Genomic DNA, 19,998 nt, shown 5'->3' on the forward strand with positions numbered 1-19,998 from the left:
ATGCCAAGCAGTCTTTATCACTATTGCTCTGTAGTACAGCTTGAGGTCAGAGCTGGTGATAACTCCAGACGTTCTTTTATTGCTAGGGATTGTTTTAGTTCTCCTGGGGGTCTTTTTGCTTGTTTGTTTTTTTTTTCCATATGAAGTTGAGGATTGCTCGTTCAAGGTCTGCATGTAGAAGAATGCAAATCAATACATATCTATCACCCCATATCTTTGAACAGAAAGTGGGGAACAACCTTGAAGTCATTGGTACAGGAGACAACTTCTTGAACAGAATACAAATGGCTTAGGCTCTAAGACCAACAGTTCATGTATGAGACCTCATGAAACTGAAAATCATCTATAAAGCAAAGGATACTGTCAGTAGGATGAAATGGCAGCCTTCACCATCCTTACATTGACAGGGGGCTAATATCCAAAATTTATAAAGAACTCAAGAAGTTAGACACCAACAATCCAAATAACCCAATTAAAAAATGAGGTACAGCGGCAGATGTTCTTATAGCCGAACTACCTTGTCTGACCTCAGTTGGAGAGGAAGCACCTAGCCTCACAGAGACTTGAAGTGCCGGGGCAGGGGGTGCGTATCCAGGGGGCTCCCACCTGTCCAGAAGAAAAAGGGATGCAGGAAAGACTGTGAGAGAGGCTGACCATGAGGCAGGCAGTGAGTGGAATATAACACGAATAAGTAAAAACAAACAAAAATAAATAAATTTTTAAAAACGGAGTACAGAACTAAACAGAGAATTCTCAACAAAGGAATCTCAAATGACTGAGAAGCACTTAAAGAAATGTTCAATATCCCCAGTTGTCAGGGAAATGCAAATCAAAAGGACTCTGAGATTCTGTCTTATACCCATCAGAGTATCTAAGGTCAAAGACTCAAGTAACAGCACATGCCAGAGACTTGGGATGGGGGCTCCCAGGCATCAGTGAGGGTGACCTTAGTTGAGATTCACAGCAGTGAATTTGGAACATGAAAAGGGCACCTCCTGTAGCCAGGCGGGAACCCCATTGGGACAATAGGGACACCAACTCACCCACAAAACTTTCAGCCTAAAATTTATCCTACCTACAAGAAATTCAGGAACGGGGGATTGAGCAGAGACTGAGAGAATGGCCAAGCAATAATGGGCCCAACAATAGACCCATCCCATGGGCAAGCACCAGTCCCTGACACTATTAATGATACTATTATTCTTGCAGACAGGAACCTAGCGTAACTGTCCTCTGAGAGGCTCCACCCAGCTGCTGACTGGAACAGATTCAGAGATCTACAACCCAATATTGGATGGAGCTCAGGGATTCTTATGGAAGAGTTTGGGGAATAATTGAGGGGCCCTGAAGGGGATAGGAATGCCACAGGAAAACCAACAGAGCCAACTAACCTGGACCCGTGGGTGCTCTCAGAGACTGAGCCACCAACCAAAGAGAACACAGGGGCTGGACCGAGGACTACGGCACAAATGTAGCAGATGTGAAGCTTAGTCCTCACGCAGGTGCCCCAACAGCTAGAGCAGGGGCTGTCCCTAAAGCTGTTCCCTGGCGGTAGAATGCATTGCCCAACCGTGGCTGCCCTTGTGGCCTCTGTGGGAGAGGATGCATGTGCCTAGCCCTGCAGAGACTTGGTGTGTCAGAGCCCTGGGAGACCCAGGTTGGGCTTCCACCCTCTTAGAGGAGAAGGGGAAGGTGGGAGAAGGACTTAGGGGGACTGGTAGGGAGGAGCAGTGATCATTGTGTAAAGCAAATAAATAAAAATAAAAAAAATAGTAGGAGAGAAAGAAGAAGATAGTGACGCTCCTGCTGTGAGATAATTAACCAACCCAACTGCCGGCTCTGTGTCCCCGACTCCACGCTTCACTGTAGGCCTGGAATGATCGGATCAGTTCATCACTATAGAGCAGGGATGAGTAACAGCTGAGGGGAGGAAAGCAATTCTCTGATTCAGCTGTGGATTCCATGAAGCATGAGATGAATATAGCGTTCACCTTTGATGTTCACCTTGGTAAGCATTTCCTTTAGCTCCCTTAGTTAGGAACAGCATGCTTTTTGGACCTAAGGACACAGTCCTTCTTCTGGCAGAAATAAGTTCATTTAATTTTAATTTGAATTGAATCTTAGCCTTTATTCTTTCCCAGTGGATTTGAACACTACACCACATGCATCATGCCACATCTGTGAGCACAGATGGGAGTAAGTATACTCATGCATGAGCACACATGGTGCATACACATACACACACACACACACACACACCAAATAAATAAAATGTAATTTAAAAGTTAAACAAGCAAATGTTTGAAAAATCTGTAGATAATTTGGAAGTTTTAAATTATGAGAATACAAATTTCATTTGCATACAAGAGGAATATCCATCAGAATTCCATTACTTTGAAAATATCGATAGTGAAAACAAGCACCCCTAAAATCCACAATTCCACTCCAGAATACACAGTCCAGCATCAACACACTATGTTCCGTAGGATAAATCTGGCTGCATTTTTTTAATCAAAGAGACTGCAATTGAGTACAGATATTTTCCCCTACCTGTTTATTATATAATTATTTAAGAGATGGTTGATCACCTGGCGGTGGTGGTGCATGCCTTTAATCCCAGCACTTGGGAGACAGAGGCAGGCGGATTTCTGGGTTTGAGGCCAGCCTGGTCTGCAGAGTGAGTTCCAGGACAGCCAGGGCTACACAGAGAAACCCTGTCTCAAAAATCGAGAGAGAGAGAGAGAGAGAGAGAGAGAGAGAGAGAGAGAGAGAGAAGAAAAGAAAAGAGAAGAGAAGAGGGGAGAGGGGGAGGGAAAAGGAAGGGGAGGGGGGAGGGGAGGAGGGGGAGAGAGGAGAGAGAGAGAGAGAGAGAGAGAGAGAGAGAGAGAGAGAGAGAGAGAGAGAGAGAGAGAGAGAGATGGTTGATCTTTGAGACAGGGTCTCGTGTAACACAGGCTGGCCTTAAACTCACTATATATCCAAGGATAATTTTAACTTCTGACCTTCCAGTCACTCCCTCTAGAGTGCTGAGATGACAGGTCATGTGCCACATTCTCAGTTTTTGCAGTGCTGGGCATGAAACCCAGAGCTTTGTGCATGCTACTCTCCCTGTTTATATGCCATGGCTGTCATTGCTACAGTCTGCAGAATAAGACTGGAGCAATGACGCTTAAGGCTGTCTGTCCTGTAAAGTCAAATTTGACCAATGCCTACCCCAGATCACTGCTTCTCTAACTGTAATGACCATACAGATCACCTAGATATTTATTCAAAGGTAAATTCTGGGCCAGATATGGTGGCACAGGCCTGTGTTTCCAGTACTCAGTGGGTTGAGGAAGGAGGATATGAAATTCAAAATCCCGCTTGGCTACAAAGCAAGTTGGAGCATGCATGCGTGTGTCTATACATGTAGAGGTCAGAGGATAACACAAATGTCGTTCCTTGGACACCTCCCACCTTTCGTTTGAGGCAGGGTCTCATCTCACATTGGCCTGAAACTGGGCCAAATAGGTTAAGCGTTCTGGCCAGTAAGCTCCGGGTATCTGCCTGCCTCCATTTCTCATCTCAGCATCACTAGGATCACAGTACACACCGACACATCGGCTCTTCCAAATTCAGGTCCTCACACTCACGAGATGAGCTCTTTTCCTGACCAGTCCACAGATCAGAAAGCAAATTCCGATCAAGCTCCTGTGGAAGGGGTTCCTGAGTGGGGCTGATGTGGCAGCCTGACGACTCCGATGTGACAGAGGAGGAAACAGATGAGGGCTGGGGAGATGACTCAGTGGAGGGCTTGCTGCACAACCATGAGGACCTGAGTTCTAATCCCCAGAGCCCAGGTAAATACTGGATAGGTCTAGCAGCCCACCTCTAATCCTGGCCCTGGGAAGTGGAGACAAAGAATCTCCAGGACAAGCTAACAAAGCAAGAGAGCTGTTTATTCAACTGAGAGATCCAGCTCCAGAATATAAGCTGGGAGTGATCAAGGAAGACACCAGACTTCAACCTCTGGCCTCTACACATGCACACACACACACACACACACACACACACACACACACACACGAAACCACACACACACACACACACACACACACACGAAACCACACACACACACAATACACACACACCATACACACACACACCATACACACACACACCATACACACATACACAATACACACACACACACACACACACACACGAAAACACACACACACAAAAACACACAAAAAAAACACACACACAAAACACACACATACCACACACATACACGAAACCAAACACACACACACAATACACACACACAACACACACACACACACATAACACACACACACGAAAACACACACATACACACACACACAATACACACACACACACACACACACACACACACACGAAAACACTCATACACTCACAGCAATTCTGATGTGTTCAGACACAGTACATCTGAGAAACCTGGCAGACAAAACGGAGGAATGTGGCCTCACATCAGTATCCTTCACAAGCTTCGTAGCTAGTTCTGGAAGTTACCAGCTGAAGTAGGTGGAAACGTCCATCCTGTCTTGGTTGAACATATATTGATTGGATACACCGGAAGCAAAAGGGAATTATTAGGCATTCCTACCCAGAGAACTCTTCTGGCCTGGAAGGATGCGTAGAAGAGATAAAGTCACGCACGGCCACAGGATGGCCTAAAATGATTCCCTAAAGCTATCATGACACTGACACTACACCACAGCTCACCTGGGGACCCAAAGTGTTAAGTGGCTTCCAGCTCTTACGGCAGTACTTCCAGGAACCCACATGGGAAAACTCGTCTGCACACTGGTTCTCAGAAGGCACAAGCTACAGTTGTGGTTAGAGCACCTAACACAGTGTTCATCAACACATCTTGAAAAGGTTCTGGGCATCAATAGGAGTTTCTTCTTCTGACAAACTCATGTAGTTGACCCTCTTGCTTGGCCCCATAGAAAGAGCGCAAAAAGAGACTTGTTAAAAAAATATATATCTAGTGACTAAGTGTTTTCCGTTCAGTTCCTATAGCCATCGTATATAAATAGCATTATTAAAAAGAAAAAAGGAAAAAGGAAAGCCACAGTGAAGGGAAGTGATTTTGAAGTGAGAGGGCATGTCACCTAAGTACATCAGCAAATCAGGAAATGTAAGACCTTTCTACACAAGTTAAAAAACAGGAGTTAGCATTTGAATGTCAAGTGAGTAAAAACTGTACCAGGTGGTATAGATACACTAACTGAACGAAACAGCTCTGAGCTCTTAAGCTATGTGTACAATGACTGAAATTTGGTCCTCAGACCACATGAAGTAAGTGTGATTGTACTTTATAGAGGATGAAACAGACTCTTACAAGCCATCTCCAAGCAGAGTGTAGGGAAAGAGATGGAGATCTGAATTCTAAGTTTATTAGGCACAGGTTTGGGCCCAAGAGAAGGAATCACTGTAATAGATTTAAAGGCAGTGAGTTCTCCAACCCCAGAAGTATGGAAGCAGAAACTGAATAACCACTCACCTGTAGACTCCAGGGGCCCCTCCCATGTGAAACAATTCTTATCTTCAGATTTTATAAATCTAAGAGATTCGCTAACGAGAACTTTTCCCAACCCGACTCCACCTTTCCAGTGACAGGCATTAGCTGATTGTGACCACCGCTTCCAGGAAGTCTTCCTTCCAGCCTTTCCAGTCACTCTTGGCAAAATCAAAGTCTCAAGGGAAGGGTTCTGTGGACTGATGTGTAGCTCTGTCTTCATGTGGATCCCAAACAACTGGAGCAGGAGCTATCCCCAAAGCTGTTGCCTGTCTGTGGTATATGTTCTTCTAGCTGGACTGCACTCTCTGGCCTCAGTGGGAGAGGACACGCCTATATCCCCAGAGACTTGATGTGCCATGGTGGGGTGATTGAGGCTGGGTCTCCACCCTCTCAGAGGAGAAGGGAAGGGGTTGTGGGAGAGGGTGTGGGGGAGGGGCAGCGATCTGTTGCTAGGAAGAATGGCTCACCAGGTTCTACCTCTCCCTGAAGATTGATAGGCAGTTAATCATTGCTGATGGGAGGGGGGAGGGGGTTCACAAGTTCCCACCCCTTTGAGGATTGATAAGCAGTTTTATGAGGCCGCACTTAAGGATTTACTGGTTGCTAGGAGGAGGGGCTCATGAAGCTCTGCCCATCCTGAGGATTGATAGGCAGTTAATTGTTGGGGGTTGGTGTGTCTTTACTTATGTACTCAAGTGGCAAATTGCTTCTGTTTCTGTAAACAAATCCTAACCCATGTTCCCCAGTTAAACTCATTGTGTCACCAAAAACAAAGATATAAAAGTAGAAGGAGGACTCCGTGGGAAAAGAACCCCATCAGTGCCATCAGCAGGAGCTGGCAGGGCCGAGAGAGTGATGGGAGGTATGATCAAAACATATTCTATACATGTAAGGAAGTGTCACAGCAAAATGCAGTATTATGCTAAAATATATGCGATAATAAAGATTTTAAAGAAAAGAACAGGCCCAGAGGTAGGGGATAAAGACCTGGGTCTCCACTTAATGCAAATCCAGCCAGGTAGTGGGTGAACCTTACCCTGATTCATTAGGGTGATGGAGAAACAGCCCAGCATCCACATCTAATATGGGGATGCTTCTGACTCCTGGTGGCTCTGCTACCCAGAAGCATCCAGAGCTAAACCAAAGAGCCAGAAGAGAGGAGCCTCCTGCCTCCACTATCTCTCCCCAGAAGTGTAGTTTGGGCTCTAAAACTCAAAATCTAATAAAAATCTCTTCTTGAGTGAGAAAATGAAGAGGGTATGGGTTCTGGTATTCAATGGAGAGCCTTATATTGTGTGGTTGTTTCCTCTGACCAGTTGGAAGTGTACCTATCTGGTCCTCAGGGTCAGCAATAAACTGGGGAGAGGCAGGTCAGCAAAAATACGTGAGTACACAAAAATAATTCATGAAAACACAAATTCACACAAACCTTCATGCAAACACATGGACATATATACAGATTGCTAAGCTGTTCCAGAAGTATGGACCCTGATCCAAGACACAAAGAAGTCATCTCAACCGGGTACATCTGATCCCCTATCCCAAAGCCCTAGGATGACCTCCAAGTATTCAGGATTTAGACTCCCTGAGATATTATTTTCTCTGCTGGTATGGTTCACACTTTTCTTCTTAGCTGGGAACAAAGAAGAGGCCAAAATCATCAGTGAGTTGGAAAGAAGACAGTGAGTTGTTTTAAAAAAAACATGATGGGGGATGAATCAGAGGCAGAACAAATGAGCAGGAATTTGTAATTAAGTGCATAAAGAACTGAAAGGAGAATGAACAGATCAACCGAGGATGGAAAGATGGAAAATAAAAGGAACGAAGATGTGGATGGGTGGATGAATGGGTGAAAGGAGAGGTGAGTAAAAGTTAAAGGATGGATGCATAGATAGATGGACAGGATGGACGATGAGTAAGCATTGTCAGGTGGGTGAGAAGATGCATGGATGGGTTGGTTAATGGATGAAAGGATGCATAAAAAGAAGGATCAATGAATAGGTCGATGTGCAGATGGATGAACTAATAGAGGAGGAGGAGGATGATAGATAGATAGATAGATAGATAGATAGATAGATAGATAGACAGATAGACTCTTATGAATTTTATTGCTGTTATGAAACACCATAACCATAAACATTTTTCTTTAAAATCTTTATTAGCATATATTTAAACATATGGATGAATAGAAGATAGATAGATAGATAGATAGATAGATAGATAGATAGATAGATAGATAGACAGACAGAGGTGTTTTAGGGATTCTAGTGCTGTGATAAAACACAATCCACCATAAGCAAGTTGAGAAGGAAAGGGTTGGCTTCCACTTACAACTCTCAGGTCATGCTCCCATTGCTTAAGGTAGTCAGAGACAGAATTCAAACAAGGCAGGAATCTGGAAGCAGGAGCTGATTTCCCATTGCAGAGGCCATGGAGGAATATTGCTAGCTGGATTGGTTCCTCATGGTTTGATCACCCTGATTTCTTAAACGCCCAGCACCATCTTTCCAGGGTGGCATCACCCACAGTGAGCTGGACTGTCACACCTCAGCTATCCAGAAAATGCACCACAGGCTTGCTTGAGACATTTTCTCCGTTGAGATTCCCTCTTCCAAAATGACTCTGGCTTATTTAAAGATGACATAAAAGCTATCCAGTACAGATGATAGATAGATAGTAGATAGATAGTCAAGTGGGAAGATAGATTGGTAAGATGAATGAAAATATGAAGGTGGTGAAGGATGTTTGATGAATCAATAGATGTTGGATGGGTGGATGATTGGATGGGTGGATGGGTAGGTGGATGGATGGATGGATGGGTGGATAGATAGAATGATCAATGGAAGATAGATGGATGGATGGGGTGGGTGGATGGTTAGATGAGTAGATGGATGGAATGATCAATGGATGAAAGATAAATAAATGGGTAAATAAGTAGGAAGATGAATGTATAGATGGAAGAATGAATAAAAAGACATAGGTGGGTGAATAGAAAATAAATACATATAAAAGATAAGTAAACAGAGGGGCAGTTGGGTGGGAAGCTGAGTTAACAGGTATAGAAGTGGGTGGAAAGATGAATAAATGGATGGATAGAAGGATGGAAACAATCATTGGATGGATGGGTGGGTGGGTGGGTGATGGTGAGTGAAGAGATTAAGGGATGAGGATAAATAACCCAAAGTTCAGATTTTAGGGAAAAGTAAAAAACTATAATATAATCCAATATGGGACCTCATCCTCTCTCAGAGCTCAAGTCTAGGCTCCAGAAGACGGACCCACCCAGTGAGGGCAACTTCCTGCAGGATTGGTCCAATCCAAGTAACAAGTCAAAGTCAAGCTACCCATCCCTTATAAAAACCTGTGTTCAATTCTAATCATCCCTTTGCAGGTCTGGCTCTGACCTGCAGTTCTCAGGGGCTTCCCTGGCAAGCTTCCCAACCTTGGCATAATCCACTTGAAGCTTGGGATTTGATGCCCAGCTTGTGAGGCAGGGAAATCTGAGCCAGACCCTCAGACCTGTCACCTGGGACAGGGCAGGTCATACCAGGAGGAAACCCCATGGAACTCTCCGAGGATGTCATTGATATACCTGAGGACCCTGGGGCATGGGGTCCAGTGGGCACAGGTGACCACAGGCTACAACAAGTCTTCAACTCCGGTCTGGTTCCCACATGCCTGTCTAGAAAATGGCAACCAAAGACGGCAGCTGGGAAGGCATCGTGAAAGGTCCTGTCAACTATCCGGTGGGGCAGGGGCTCTGATTCCTGCAAGATCCTGGGAGACGCAGCTAATCCAGGCCATCCCTGAGCCACCAGGCAGCCGGAGCAAGCTGGAATCCCAGAATCCACAGCAAATGGTTTGATCAGGCAACCATCGCCACCAGGCAAAGGTAAAAACGAGCCAGCCTCTGGATGAGCCTCCCCAGTCCAGGAAGACTTCCACAGTAAGGCCTGCAGGGGCCCCATCCGAGAACCACACATGGATGGCAACAAGCCAAACTGAAGTTTGAGCGCTTGCAGCTCAGCCCTTAGTATAGCATTCTCTTCCAGCAGCATAACCAGCCTGCTTTCGATGGCCACATCATTGAGACGTCGCTTTTCTCGAGACCGCTTGGCCGCCTCGTTGTTCTTCCTCCGTTTCTCCCAGTAAACTGTGTCCTTCTTCTCTTCCGGCATGAACTCCCTCCGCCTGCGCGTGGTTGGACCCCTGCGAGTGTCCCAAAATACTTTGCTGGGACCCTGAGAAATGTTGGGTAGGCCCAAGCCATCCACATTCATAGCTGCGTCGTACCTAGAAAAGATTTTTGTAAAGGTCTTGGACTGGAGACGGGAGGCTGACGCAAATGACTTCCATCCCTCTAATTGGTTCTGTGTCTACCGGCTCCACTGAGGGATCAGATGGACCAGGGATTGGGCTGGAGATTATGATGGATCCATATAGGGATTGAATAAGGAGAAAGAAGGGGGAGGGCGTACCCAATGGGGCTGAGGCTGATTATGGTTAAGAACACCCCAGTCATCATAGAGATATATTTGAGAGCTGCTGCTTCCAAGGACACGAGTTCCTTCCAAAGAGTTTTTCTTACCCCTGAGAAGATCAGCCTATACAGGAACTTGGTAATAATCTCAGATCCAGAGGAAGACAGGAGGGAGGAGGTACCTAGGAAGAGAGAATTTGTGACCACAGAGTCCCACTGGCCAAACTGGGGTTCATAAAATCTGCTGGTAGGGGCTGAGGGACTGGCACTACAGTTAAAGAGTTTGCCACGAGACCAGCTCTGCTGAGACCCTGAGATATGTCGGGTAGCCCCGAGCTGTACACATTCACAGCACCTGGGGAAGTTATTTTTTTTTCAAAGTCTTGGAGCCTGGAGTCTGACCCGAATGAGACCATGAGAACAAGCACGAGGATCTGAATTCAAATCCCTAGAATGCTGGTTCAAAAAGAGCATGTGTGTTTAATCCTAGTACTTCTGTGGCCACAGGAAACATAAGAATCCCTGGATGCTCCCAGGCCAGCTAGCCTAGCAGACACAGGGGCAGAACTGCAAAAAGACCCTGTCTGAAACAAGATGATAGATGAGGACCAGAACTCAAATAAGACTATGTCTCTCCACAAATGCACCATGGCACACTGCTCTCTCTCTCTCTCTCTCTCTCTCTCTCTCTCTCACACACACACACACACACACACACACATTCATATACACAAAGAACAACACATTCAAAATAAAATAATAAAATTGTAATAAAATAATAATAACAAATAAACAATATCTGAGACTCATGTGAATGGTACCCAGATGGTAACTCAGAATCCATGGCCATAATTTCACACCTGTCTGTCCTCCCATCCAACCATCTGTCTGTACACCAGGTCTACCCAACACCACTGTCCATTCGTTACCCTTCCCCTCCTTTGTCCGCCCATCACCTCCCCAGCTCCCATCCATCTCACCATCCGGTTTTACACCGAGCTACTGTGCCTGCCAATTTTTCACTTGTTCACAGATTCTATACATCTGTGGCCTGAAGCCACCCCTAAATTTCAGGTGCTTGGAATGTATGTATGCATCTGTCTAGTGGATATATATGTACACCCTGCATATCCACAGGGAGACCAGAAGGTATCACATGTCCTCTTCCATCACTCCCCAACTATTCCTCTGAGATCTCTCCCTAAACTTGAGGCTGGTGTCTCCAATAGACTGAAAGCCAGCCAGCCCTAGATCCCACATGCTGGAAGGAGATAAACCAAGTCCTACTCGTTGTCCTACGACCTCCACATGTGCACTGTGTGCACAAACACATGAATAAACAGATATAATAAACATTTTTTTAAGAAAAAGGAAGGTGTTGGGTGTGGTGGCATATGCCTTTAATTCCAGCACTCAGGAGGCAGAGGCAGGTGGATCTCTGTAAATTCAAGGTCAGTCTACTAATCTACAAAGCGAGTACAGGACAACCAGGGCTTTGTTACACAGAGAAAACAAACAAATGAGGATGAGGAGGAAGAAGAAGAGGTGGAGGAAAAGGGCAGGAAGAGAGAGGGAGGGAAGGAGAGAGAGGGAGAGAATGAATTATCTTGGTGTCACACCTATACTCCCAGCATCTTTGGAAACTGAAGTGGGAAGATCACTTCAGCCCTAGAGTTTGAATCCAGACAGAGCATCCAAGCCAAAACAACATCTCAAAAACATAATGGCCAGTGTTGCGGCACACAGTATGACTGTAACTCCCACACTTGGGAGGAGGCCAAGGTAGGCAGATGACGCATCTGAGGACAGCTCAGGTAGCAGCATAGTGAGGCCTTGCCTCAAATAATACTAGTAGCAAATACTAGTAGCAGGGGAGGTGGAAGAGGAGGAAGGAGGAAGAGGAGGAGAAAAAGAAGTAGCAGGAAGAGCAGTATGGAGGGCTGAGGAGGAGGGAGAAGGAGGAAGGGAGAAAGGAAGTGAAAGGGAGGAAGGAGGAGGTGGTGGAAAAAAGGAGAAGGGAGGAGGGAGAAGGAGGAAATGAGGGAGGAAAGAAAGGAAGAAGAACAGGAAAGGGAAGGTGAAGAGAAAGGGAAGAAGAGGGGACAGAGAAGGAGAAGAAGGGAAGTAATCAGGAAAAAGCAGACAGAGGGAAGGGAAGGAGAGAAGTTTCAAAGCTAAGCATGGAAAGGTAGACAACCAAGAGACTGGTCGGGCCCAGGACTGCTGAACCACAAGCTCACAAGCAAACCCAGGAGGCGGCAAACCCAGGAGGCCAGAGCTCCACCTCCCTGCCTGAATGCCTTCTGGCTGGGGTTTTGGCCTGAGCCCTCAACCGCTGGTCCCTCCGCCTCCACAGGAACCCAGATGCGGGCAGCAGATAGCTAGACTCCTGTGCTTATTTAGAGAAGATGCAGTGTGGGTTGGGTCTTCCTGTGGTCATAGCAGAGGAACTAACAGAGAGAGAGAGGGAGAGGGGGGGGAAGAGAGAGAGAGAGAGAGAGAGAGAGAGAGAGAGAGAGAGAGAGGTCACTCCTAGTGAAGGGCCCAAGGCAAGACAAGGAAACAGGAAAAGGGTCTGTCGGAGGCGGCACACAACTCCACTCTGGTCTCCGCAGCCTCCCTGCGTGGCAAACATGCAAACCTCTGCTTGGTTTCCTGGAATAAAGGAATCTTCCTCCCCGAGAAGCAGACCTTGTCAGGGCAGGCATACTCCCAGCATACAGAATATTCGCTGTGCTAACGTCACCTTCACTAGTGGGCTTGTATCTTAGTGATAGACTGCTTGCCCAGGATGCAACGTAAGTGAAAAGCCCACAACTGTAATTCCAACAATCAGGACGTAAGAATCTGGGGCCAGCCTCCACTATAGCAAATTCAAGGACAGTCTGCAGCCGCAAAGAAAGGAAGGAAAAAGTAGAGAGTAGAATGATGCTCACCAGAGCCTAGAACGAGGAAGGACTGAGAACTGAGGGGACGCGGGTTAAGGAATGTGAGAAGGTTTTCAACGAAGGCTTTACAATAAAGGCATTAAATGGCTCGAAAAGACAAAAAGATACCAGCCCTTCCACAAGAACAGAGGCAGGTATGAAGTAATCAGTAAGAGCTCTGATATTAGATGGATAGGTATAAATAATCAATACATAAATGCTGGCTAGCAAGATGTCTCAGAAGTTGAAGGCACTTGCCACCATGCCTGATGACCTGAGTTCAAACCCCAAGGCCCACATAGCACAAGGAGAGAACCGACTCCCTCAAGTAATACATGCAGACTGTGGTACACGTGCATGTGTGCATACATTCAAGTAAACATGCACGTATACATTAAATAAATGCAATTTTTATATTTGAAGTACACTATTGTAGCATAATGCTCTACATAAAAGCAGGGCAACTGGGAGGTGGTGCACGCCTTTAATCCCAGCACTCAGGAGGCAGAGGTAGGTGGGTCTCTGAGTTTGAAACCAGCCTGGTCTACCAAGTAAGTTCCAGGACAGCCAGGACTACACATAGTGACCCTGTCTGGGAAGAAAGAAAAAAAAAAGTAAGGTAGTGGTGAGTTAGAATCCCAGAAAAGCTAGGTACATATATACATGTAACCCAACACAGGATGAAGGTAAGAGTATTGCTGGGGCTTGCTGGCTCTGAGCCTATCTGGGTTCAGTGAGAGACTTCGTCTCAAAGGAAGAAGGCACAGAAGAAAATAGGACACCCAGCACTCTCCAGAGTCTCCCACATCACCTATGGACACACCACATACATATGAGCAGGCACACACATGTGCCCACATCCACACTGCACGTAGGCGTGGCAATAACCCTGAACAGATCATTACATAATATGATAATATGACTCGGTGGGTAAAGGCACTTGCTGCCAAGCCTGGTGACCTGAGTCCAATCCCAGAGGCCCATATGGTAGGAGAGAACCGATTCCCACAAGTAGTCCTCTGATTTCCACACACACGCTGTGGTATACATATACACAAGCACACACACTAAATATAATTTTTAAAAGTATCGCATACTCCATCAATATGTGTAATTATTATTATACATAATATACATAGTTATTACACATCAATTTAAATTTTCCTTTTGAAATATTTTATTACCATTTCATTATTTAAAGTGTATGCATGTTTTGCTTACAGGTAAATCTGTGCACTCTTATGCATCCCTGGTGTGTATGAATGACAAAAGAGAAAATGGATTGGCTAGAATTGAAGTTAGAGTTTGGTTATAAGTTACTATTGAGTACTGGGAATTGAACCTAGATTGTCTAGAAGAGCAGCCAATGCTCTTAACCAGTGAACCATCTCTGCATTCCCCTCGATTTAATTTTTTATTCAAAAGAAATGCAACTGCTTTAACCAGATTCATATTCTCTTAGATGGGTAGTTTAAGAAAATTCAGATCACTTCAGATGTTTCCAAAGCCTTATATGCAAAATAGGTGCAATAGCAGTCCCAAAGTCATTGGTTATATTCAGAAAAAAAAACAGGAATATGTTTTTTATTTAAACAGATGCTAACTTTAATGATATATTAAAAATGCATCTGAATTGAGAAGATTGAAAACATTGGCAGGTGCATGGCCTGCCATATTCAATTTTTCCTATGGGTATGTACCTTGTTATTACTGCATCACCAGGGCATTTGTTAATGCCAAAAACAATGAAGGTCGATTCCAATATGGAAAAACAGTAAAAACAGTGAAGTTCTCCACGCAATTCACAAAACAAAGATATATTTATAAAGTGCATGCCAAAGCCTTCAATGTATAGAGGAAGTCTTAATTTAAGGAAAGATATATTTAAAAAGCCAGTTTAGCCACTCACTTTAAGAAGAACATCATCATCATCCTGTTTTGATAAAAGATAATGAGAAACTTTCTTCTAAATATATATGTTCGTGCACATAAGTCAGTGTTGCTCTCAGCTTTGGCAAATGAAGCTTCTTTTTGCAGTGAGCATTAATTAATTCATAGCCTCATCACTGACCAAAGAGATGAGAATATGTGACAATTGAGTGCTCAGCCCTGAATGGGACATTTGTATCATATGCACACAAAGACCGCCACCGCCAAGGTCATTGCCAAAGAAGGGGCCATAAGGAACTAAGTGCTAGAGAGAGGGTTAGAGCGCTGAGAAATGCTGTCTTCTGGATGTGACTAGGTGGTGACACTCATGAACTCACAATGAATGTGGTTATCTGCACAAAATCCAGCCAGTCAACGTGTCAGGATGGATAAGGGAGAGGCTCCTGAGACCTGTCTCTTCCTGAGGGGGCTGCAGGTAGTTAGTTAATAATGACTGGGAAAGGAAAAGTCCTTTCTTTAGTGGTGTAGCTACTGGTGAGCTGTCATGACCCAGTAATAATCTAATATTCATTTTGATGGAAATCAACCCTAATGAAATGTAGTAAGTCATTAAGAAAGAAAGAAGGAAAGAGAGAGAGGGGGGGAGGGAGAGGGAGAAGGAAGAGAGGGAGACAGGGAGGGAGGGAAGGAGGAAAGGAGGGAAGGAAACAGGGAGGGAGGGAGGGAGGGAGGGAAGAAGGGAAGAAGTTAGCTCAGTGGTAAAGTACACACTCAACCCCTACTTTTCAAACTCTGTAAAATCCTAAGAAAAAGCTAATCTGAACTGGACATGAGAGAATGGCCTGATGACCAAAATTAAACCCATTCCCCCATGACTCAAGAAAATGTGGGATACTCTGTTATTGTGATATACAAACACAAAGAAAGGATATAAACTCAGCAGAGTCTAATCAGGAAAAAAGAAACTGGAGAAGATGAGAGAGAAGCTCATGGCCACATCATAGTGTTTCCACACGCTCCCTACCTAGAAAGGATTTACATCAGAGGAAAGAGAAAATATCAGCCAACCTTCAATAAACTTTACAGTGCATCCAGTAAGTGATTTAGGAGAAAGAGAAGGAGGAGGAGAACAAGAACAAGAGGATAATATGACGGCTAAAGGATAAGGTGTTTACTATGCAAGCCTGGTGACCTGAATTCGATCTCTGGAACCCACCCAAAGGTGGAAAAAGAAGTGCTCTGACTTCACATGTGTGCTCTGGCAAGTATGTGTACACTCAAAAACAAATATTTCTAAAGGTAAAGAAAGGACCAGAGAGATGGCACAGCAGTTAAGAGCACTGGCTGCTTTTGTGGAGGACCTGAGTTCGGTTCCCAGTGTCTAGGTTGGGTCACTCTAGGATACCAGACATCCTCTTCTGGCTTCTGTGGGTACCCGCATACATGTGCACATAAATTTTTAAGTAAAGTTAAAATTGCTTAAAGATATAATGGAAAACTAACGCTATGCAAGAACTGGGGGTTATGAAACAAAAATGGTGAGAAATAATAGAAGGAGATCATCAGAGTTCAAATAGCAAACAAAAAATACAACTGATAGAAAATACAGAGATAGCTTGATTAGCAAGAGGAAGCTGAAGCCCAGAACTACAAAAGAACTTTCCAGAGTTAATAAGGGATTTTAGTTGTAAAGACAGCACCAACCCTGAGAACAACTGGAAGCCAAAACCTAATTCTTGGGGTCATTCTTATTTTCTATTTGTTCCTATGTGGGTATGTGTGTGTACATGCATATGGGTGCATGCCACAGTGCTGGTGTGGTGGTCAGGGGACAATCTGCTGAAATTAGTTCTCTCCTTTCACCACATGGATCCTGGAGATCAGACTCATGTCATCAGACTTAGCAGCACCTGCATTTACCTGCTGAGCCATCTTACCAGCCTTTAAGGTTTTCTTTTTCTTTTTTTATTATTATTATTTTCTATAATCTTTGTTTACATTCCAGATGATTTTCCCTTTCCCGGTTCTCCCCTCCCCATAAGTCCCATAAGCCCTCTTCCCTCTGCTCGTTCTCCAATCAAGGCTGTAGCACAGTTGGTAGACCTGCTGCAATCCCAGTACTGCAGGAATGAGGAGTGGGGTCACATCCCTGTCAGCATTCAGAGGTGGAAGTTAAAAGACCAGGAGAAAGAAAATAAGTTCAAAGTGATCCTTGGTTAGCAAGTTAGAAACAAGCCTGAGCTGTAGAAAACCCTGTCTTAAATTATAAAAAATAATGATAATCTCCAGTTCTATAGCATGGAAAGGCAACTTGTATGTTTCAAAATACCTAGACAGGATGGTTTTGAATATTCCCAACATAACAATACAAATAACAATGGTTACATTTTAGGTAGTAGATATGATAATTACTGTAATGTGGTCATTGTACACAAAATGATAACAGTAGTTATCACACTAAGTACTAGAACTGTAGCTCAGTAGTAGAGCACTTGGATAGCTAGCATGGATGAGGCCCTAAATTCAATCTCATTCTAGCAGATGAAACAAAAGGAATTGTTATCCGGGCTGTGGTGGCACACACCTTTAATCCCAGCACTTGGGAGGCAGAAGCAGGCAGATTTCTGAGTTCGAAGCCAGCCTGGTCTACACAGAGTGAGTTCCAGGACAGCCAGAGCTACACAGAGAAACCCTGTCTCAAAAAACCAAAAAAAAAAAAAATTGTTGTCTTGAAGCTGTCTTTACAATTATTACATTCTACCCTCATAAGTAAGTACAGTTATTATATACCAATAATAGCATTCTGAATGACTTCCAGAGCTGGACGGATGATTGGCTCAGAAGTTAAGAACACTCGTTTTCGCAAGGGACCTAGGTTTGATTTACAGCATCCCTGTGGCATTCACATATTGCCACTGTTAAATTCCTCCTGCTCCAATAGCTGGTCCCACACCTATACACATATGGGCAGCACTAAGCATATTTAATGATTTATCAGAGAGAGAGAGAGAGAGAGAGAGAGAGAGAGAGAGAGAGAGAGAGGGAGGGAGGGAGGGAGGGAGGGAGGGAGGGAGGGAGGGAGGAAGGAAGGAAGGAAGGAAGGAAGAAAGAAAGAAAGAAAGAAAGAAAGAAAGAAAGAAAGAAAGAAAGAAAGAAAGAAAGAAAGAAAGAAAGAAAGAAAGAAAAAGAAAGAAAAAGAAGCTTGAAAGCGGTCTATGTTGGCGGTATTTGGGGAAAGTTTAACGGGGGAATTGAAGGTATATGTGATCATGTTCATTGTATACATGCATAAAAATCTCAAAAATAAGAAAAATTTAAATTAATATTAAAAATGAATTCCCACACGAATGTTTTGAGAATAAAATGTTGAGCTGTGTGTAACATGCCCAGCATTTGAGGGTGGACTCCTGTGGAACACCGTCTTAGAACTCCCCAACCCACCTTTATCCAGACAAGATTTATTGTATCTCAAGCTCGCCTCAAAAGTTCCGTGCATCTGAATCATCTGGAACGCTGATCCTGCCTCCGCCTCCCAGTGACAGGCTCACAGGCCTTCACTCCCACGACTAATTTAAGTAGCGCTTGGGCTGGAGCCCAAGGTGTGGTGCATGCTGGGCATGCTCTCTGCCCACTGAACTGCGTACCCTGCCCTCAAACTCTCTTCTTTGAATCCAAAGAATCAAAGACAAGATGAGACTAGATATCTTTAGAAGCCAAGCGATCAGCAGAAAGAAACTTAAAATGTTACATGGACAAAAGCTGAAGAAAACGGCAAATGAATCAAATGACAGGAAGTAGTCTACCTCAGAATACCCCACTCTCGTGGCCAAATAATGGCCACAGGTGCTAAATCAGAGGGGAGTGGAGATACCCACAGACTCCTGTAGGTGGAGAAGACATGAACACAAGCAAGAGGGAGGTGTGCAACGCCACAGTACATGCTCACAGTGATTCACACCTGTGGTCTTGGCAACGGGAGGATGGAGACAAGGAAGGCAGGTCAAGAGATCCAGTTCACCCACAATACACAGCAAAAACTAAGACAGCCTGGCCTATGTGAGACTATGTCTCAGAGAGAGTGGAGGGAGGGAGATATGGGGGGAGGAAAGAAAGAGACAGATGGACAGACAGACAGAGAGAAGCAACCATGTAGGAAGCAGGTTCACCCTTGTCACAAACAAAAGAAATCTTCGTTGACACCATAACAAATTTTCCCACTGAAATTGGCAAAGATTTAGAAAATCGATAAAACTCAGTGCTGTCAAGGGTGTGGTGAGATGGGCACTGGGGGACTTAGAGGGTGGCGATATAAATCACTTCCTGGCAAAGCAATCAAGAAATATGAAACAAGGCCAGAGAGTTAACTCCCATTCCCCAGAACCTACTTAAAATCCCAGTTTAGTAGTCTATGTGCTTAACCTCGGCACCAGGGAGATGGCAACGGGGAGATGGTCACTTAAGGACCCCCGGTGCCCACTGGCCAGCCAGTACAGCCAATTTGTCAAAACGCTAAGTTAAGAGTTTGAGAGTTGTCATCTCAAAAAACAATATGGAACTCTGGCAAGATGGCTAACCAGATAAAGGCTCTTGTGGTCAAGCCCGAACCCCTGAGACCCACATGGTAAAAGGAAAGAACAGAGCCCCACTAGCTCTCCTCTGATCTCCACACAAGCTTTGTTGCACATTTGCCATGATATTTACATAACCCATACACAAACACACACACACACACACCCCAAAAACAATGCATAAATCAATGTAGATTTTTATATAGAAAATGTACCTGGGAAAGGTGAGAAAAATACTTGATATCGACCTCCACATGTACAAGCACACACTCAAAAAAAATCTTCCATACACATACACAAGTGTTCATACATACATACATGCATACATACATAAGTTAATCAATAATTTAAATGTTTTTTATTTAATCTCAGCTTAAATATCATCTTCTACGGATGATATCTGAGTACCTATTCTGGACCCCAAGGGAGTAGTCAACTTCAGCTGTCACGTCAGCCTCACCCTGAGTCTGTCCCCCATCTCCAAAGATCTACAGCATAGACACTGGAATAAATATCGGAGGCATGAAATATTAAGAGAACAGGGGTGCTCTGTGAGGTTGCTGGGTGGGTGTCGACGCAGAT

General features: G+C 44.5%; 1 protein-coding gene across 1 annotated transcript; it reads right to left on the reverse strand.

Annotated features, from left to right (window-relative positions):
• Positions 1-8,964: 8,964 nt before the first annotated feature.
• On the reverse strand, positions 8,965-9,831 carry LOC127676130 (NFIL3 like protein-like). Its single transcript, XM_052172047.1, has one exon. It carries the CDS (start codon positions 9,829-9,831, stop codon positions 8,965-8,967), a length of 867 nt encoding a protein of 288 aa, XP_052028007.1.
• Between the last annotated feature and the right edge of the window lie 10,167 nt (positions 9,832-19,998).

This window comes from Apodemus sylvaticus, unplaced genomic scaffold, assembly GCF_947179515.1.
Source record: "Apodemus sylvaticus unplaced genomic scaffold, mApoSyl1.1 scaffold_516, whole genome shotgun sequence".
Classification (NCBI taxonomy): Eukaryota; Metazoa; Chordata; class Mammalia; order Rodentia; family Muridae; genus Apodemus; species Apodemus sylvaticus.

Bases quoted from the DNA above. Each gene is read 5' to 3' on its own strand.
- LOC127676130 (XM_052172047.1), bottom strand. From the start codon at position 9,831: ATGAATGTGGATGGCTTGGGCCTACCCAACATTTCTCAGGGTCCCAGC.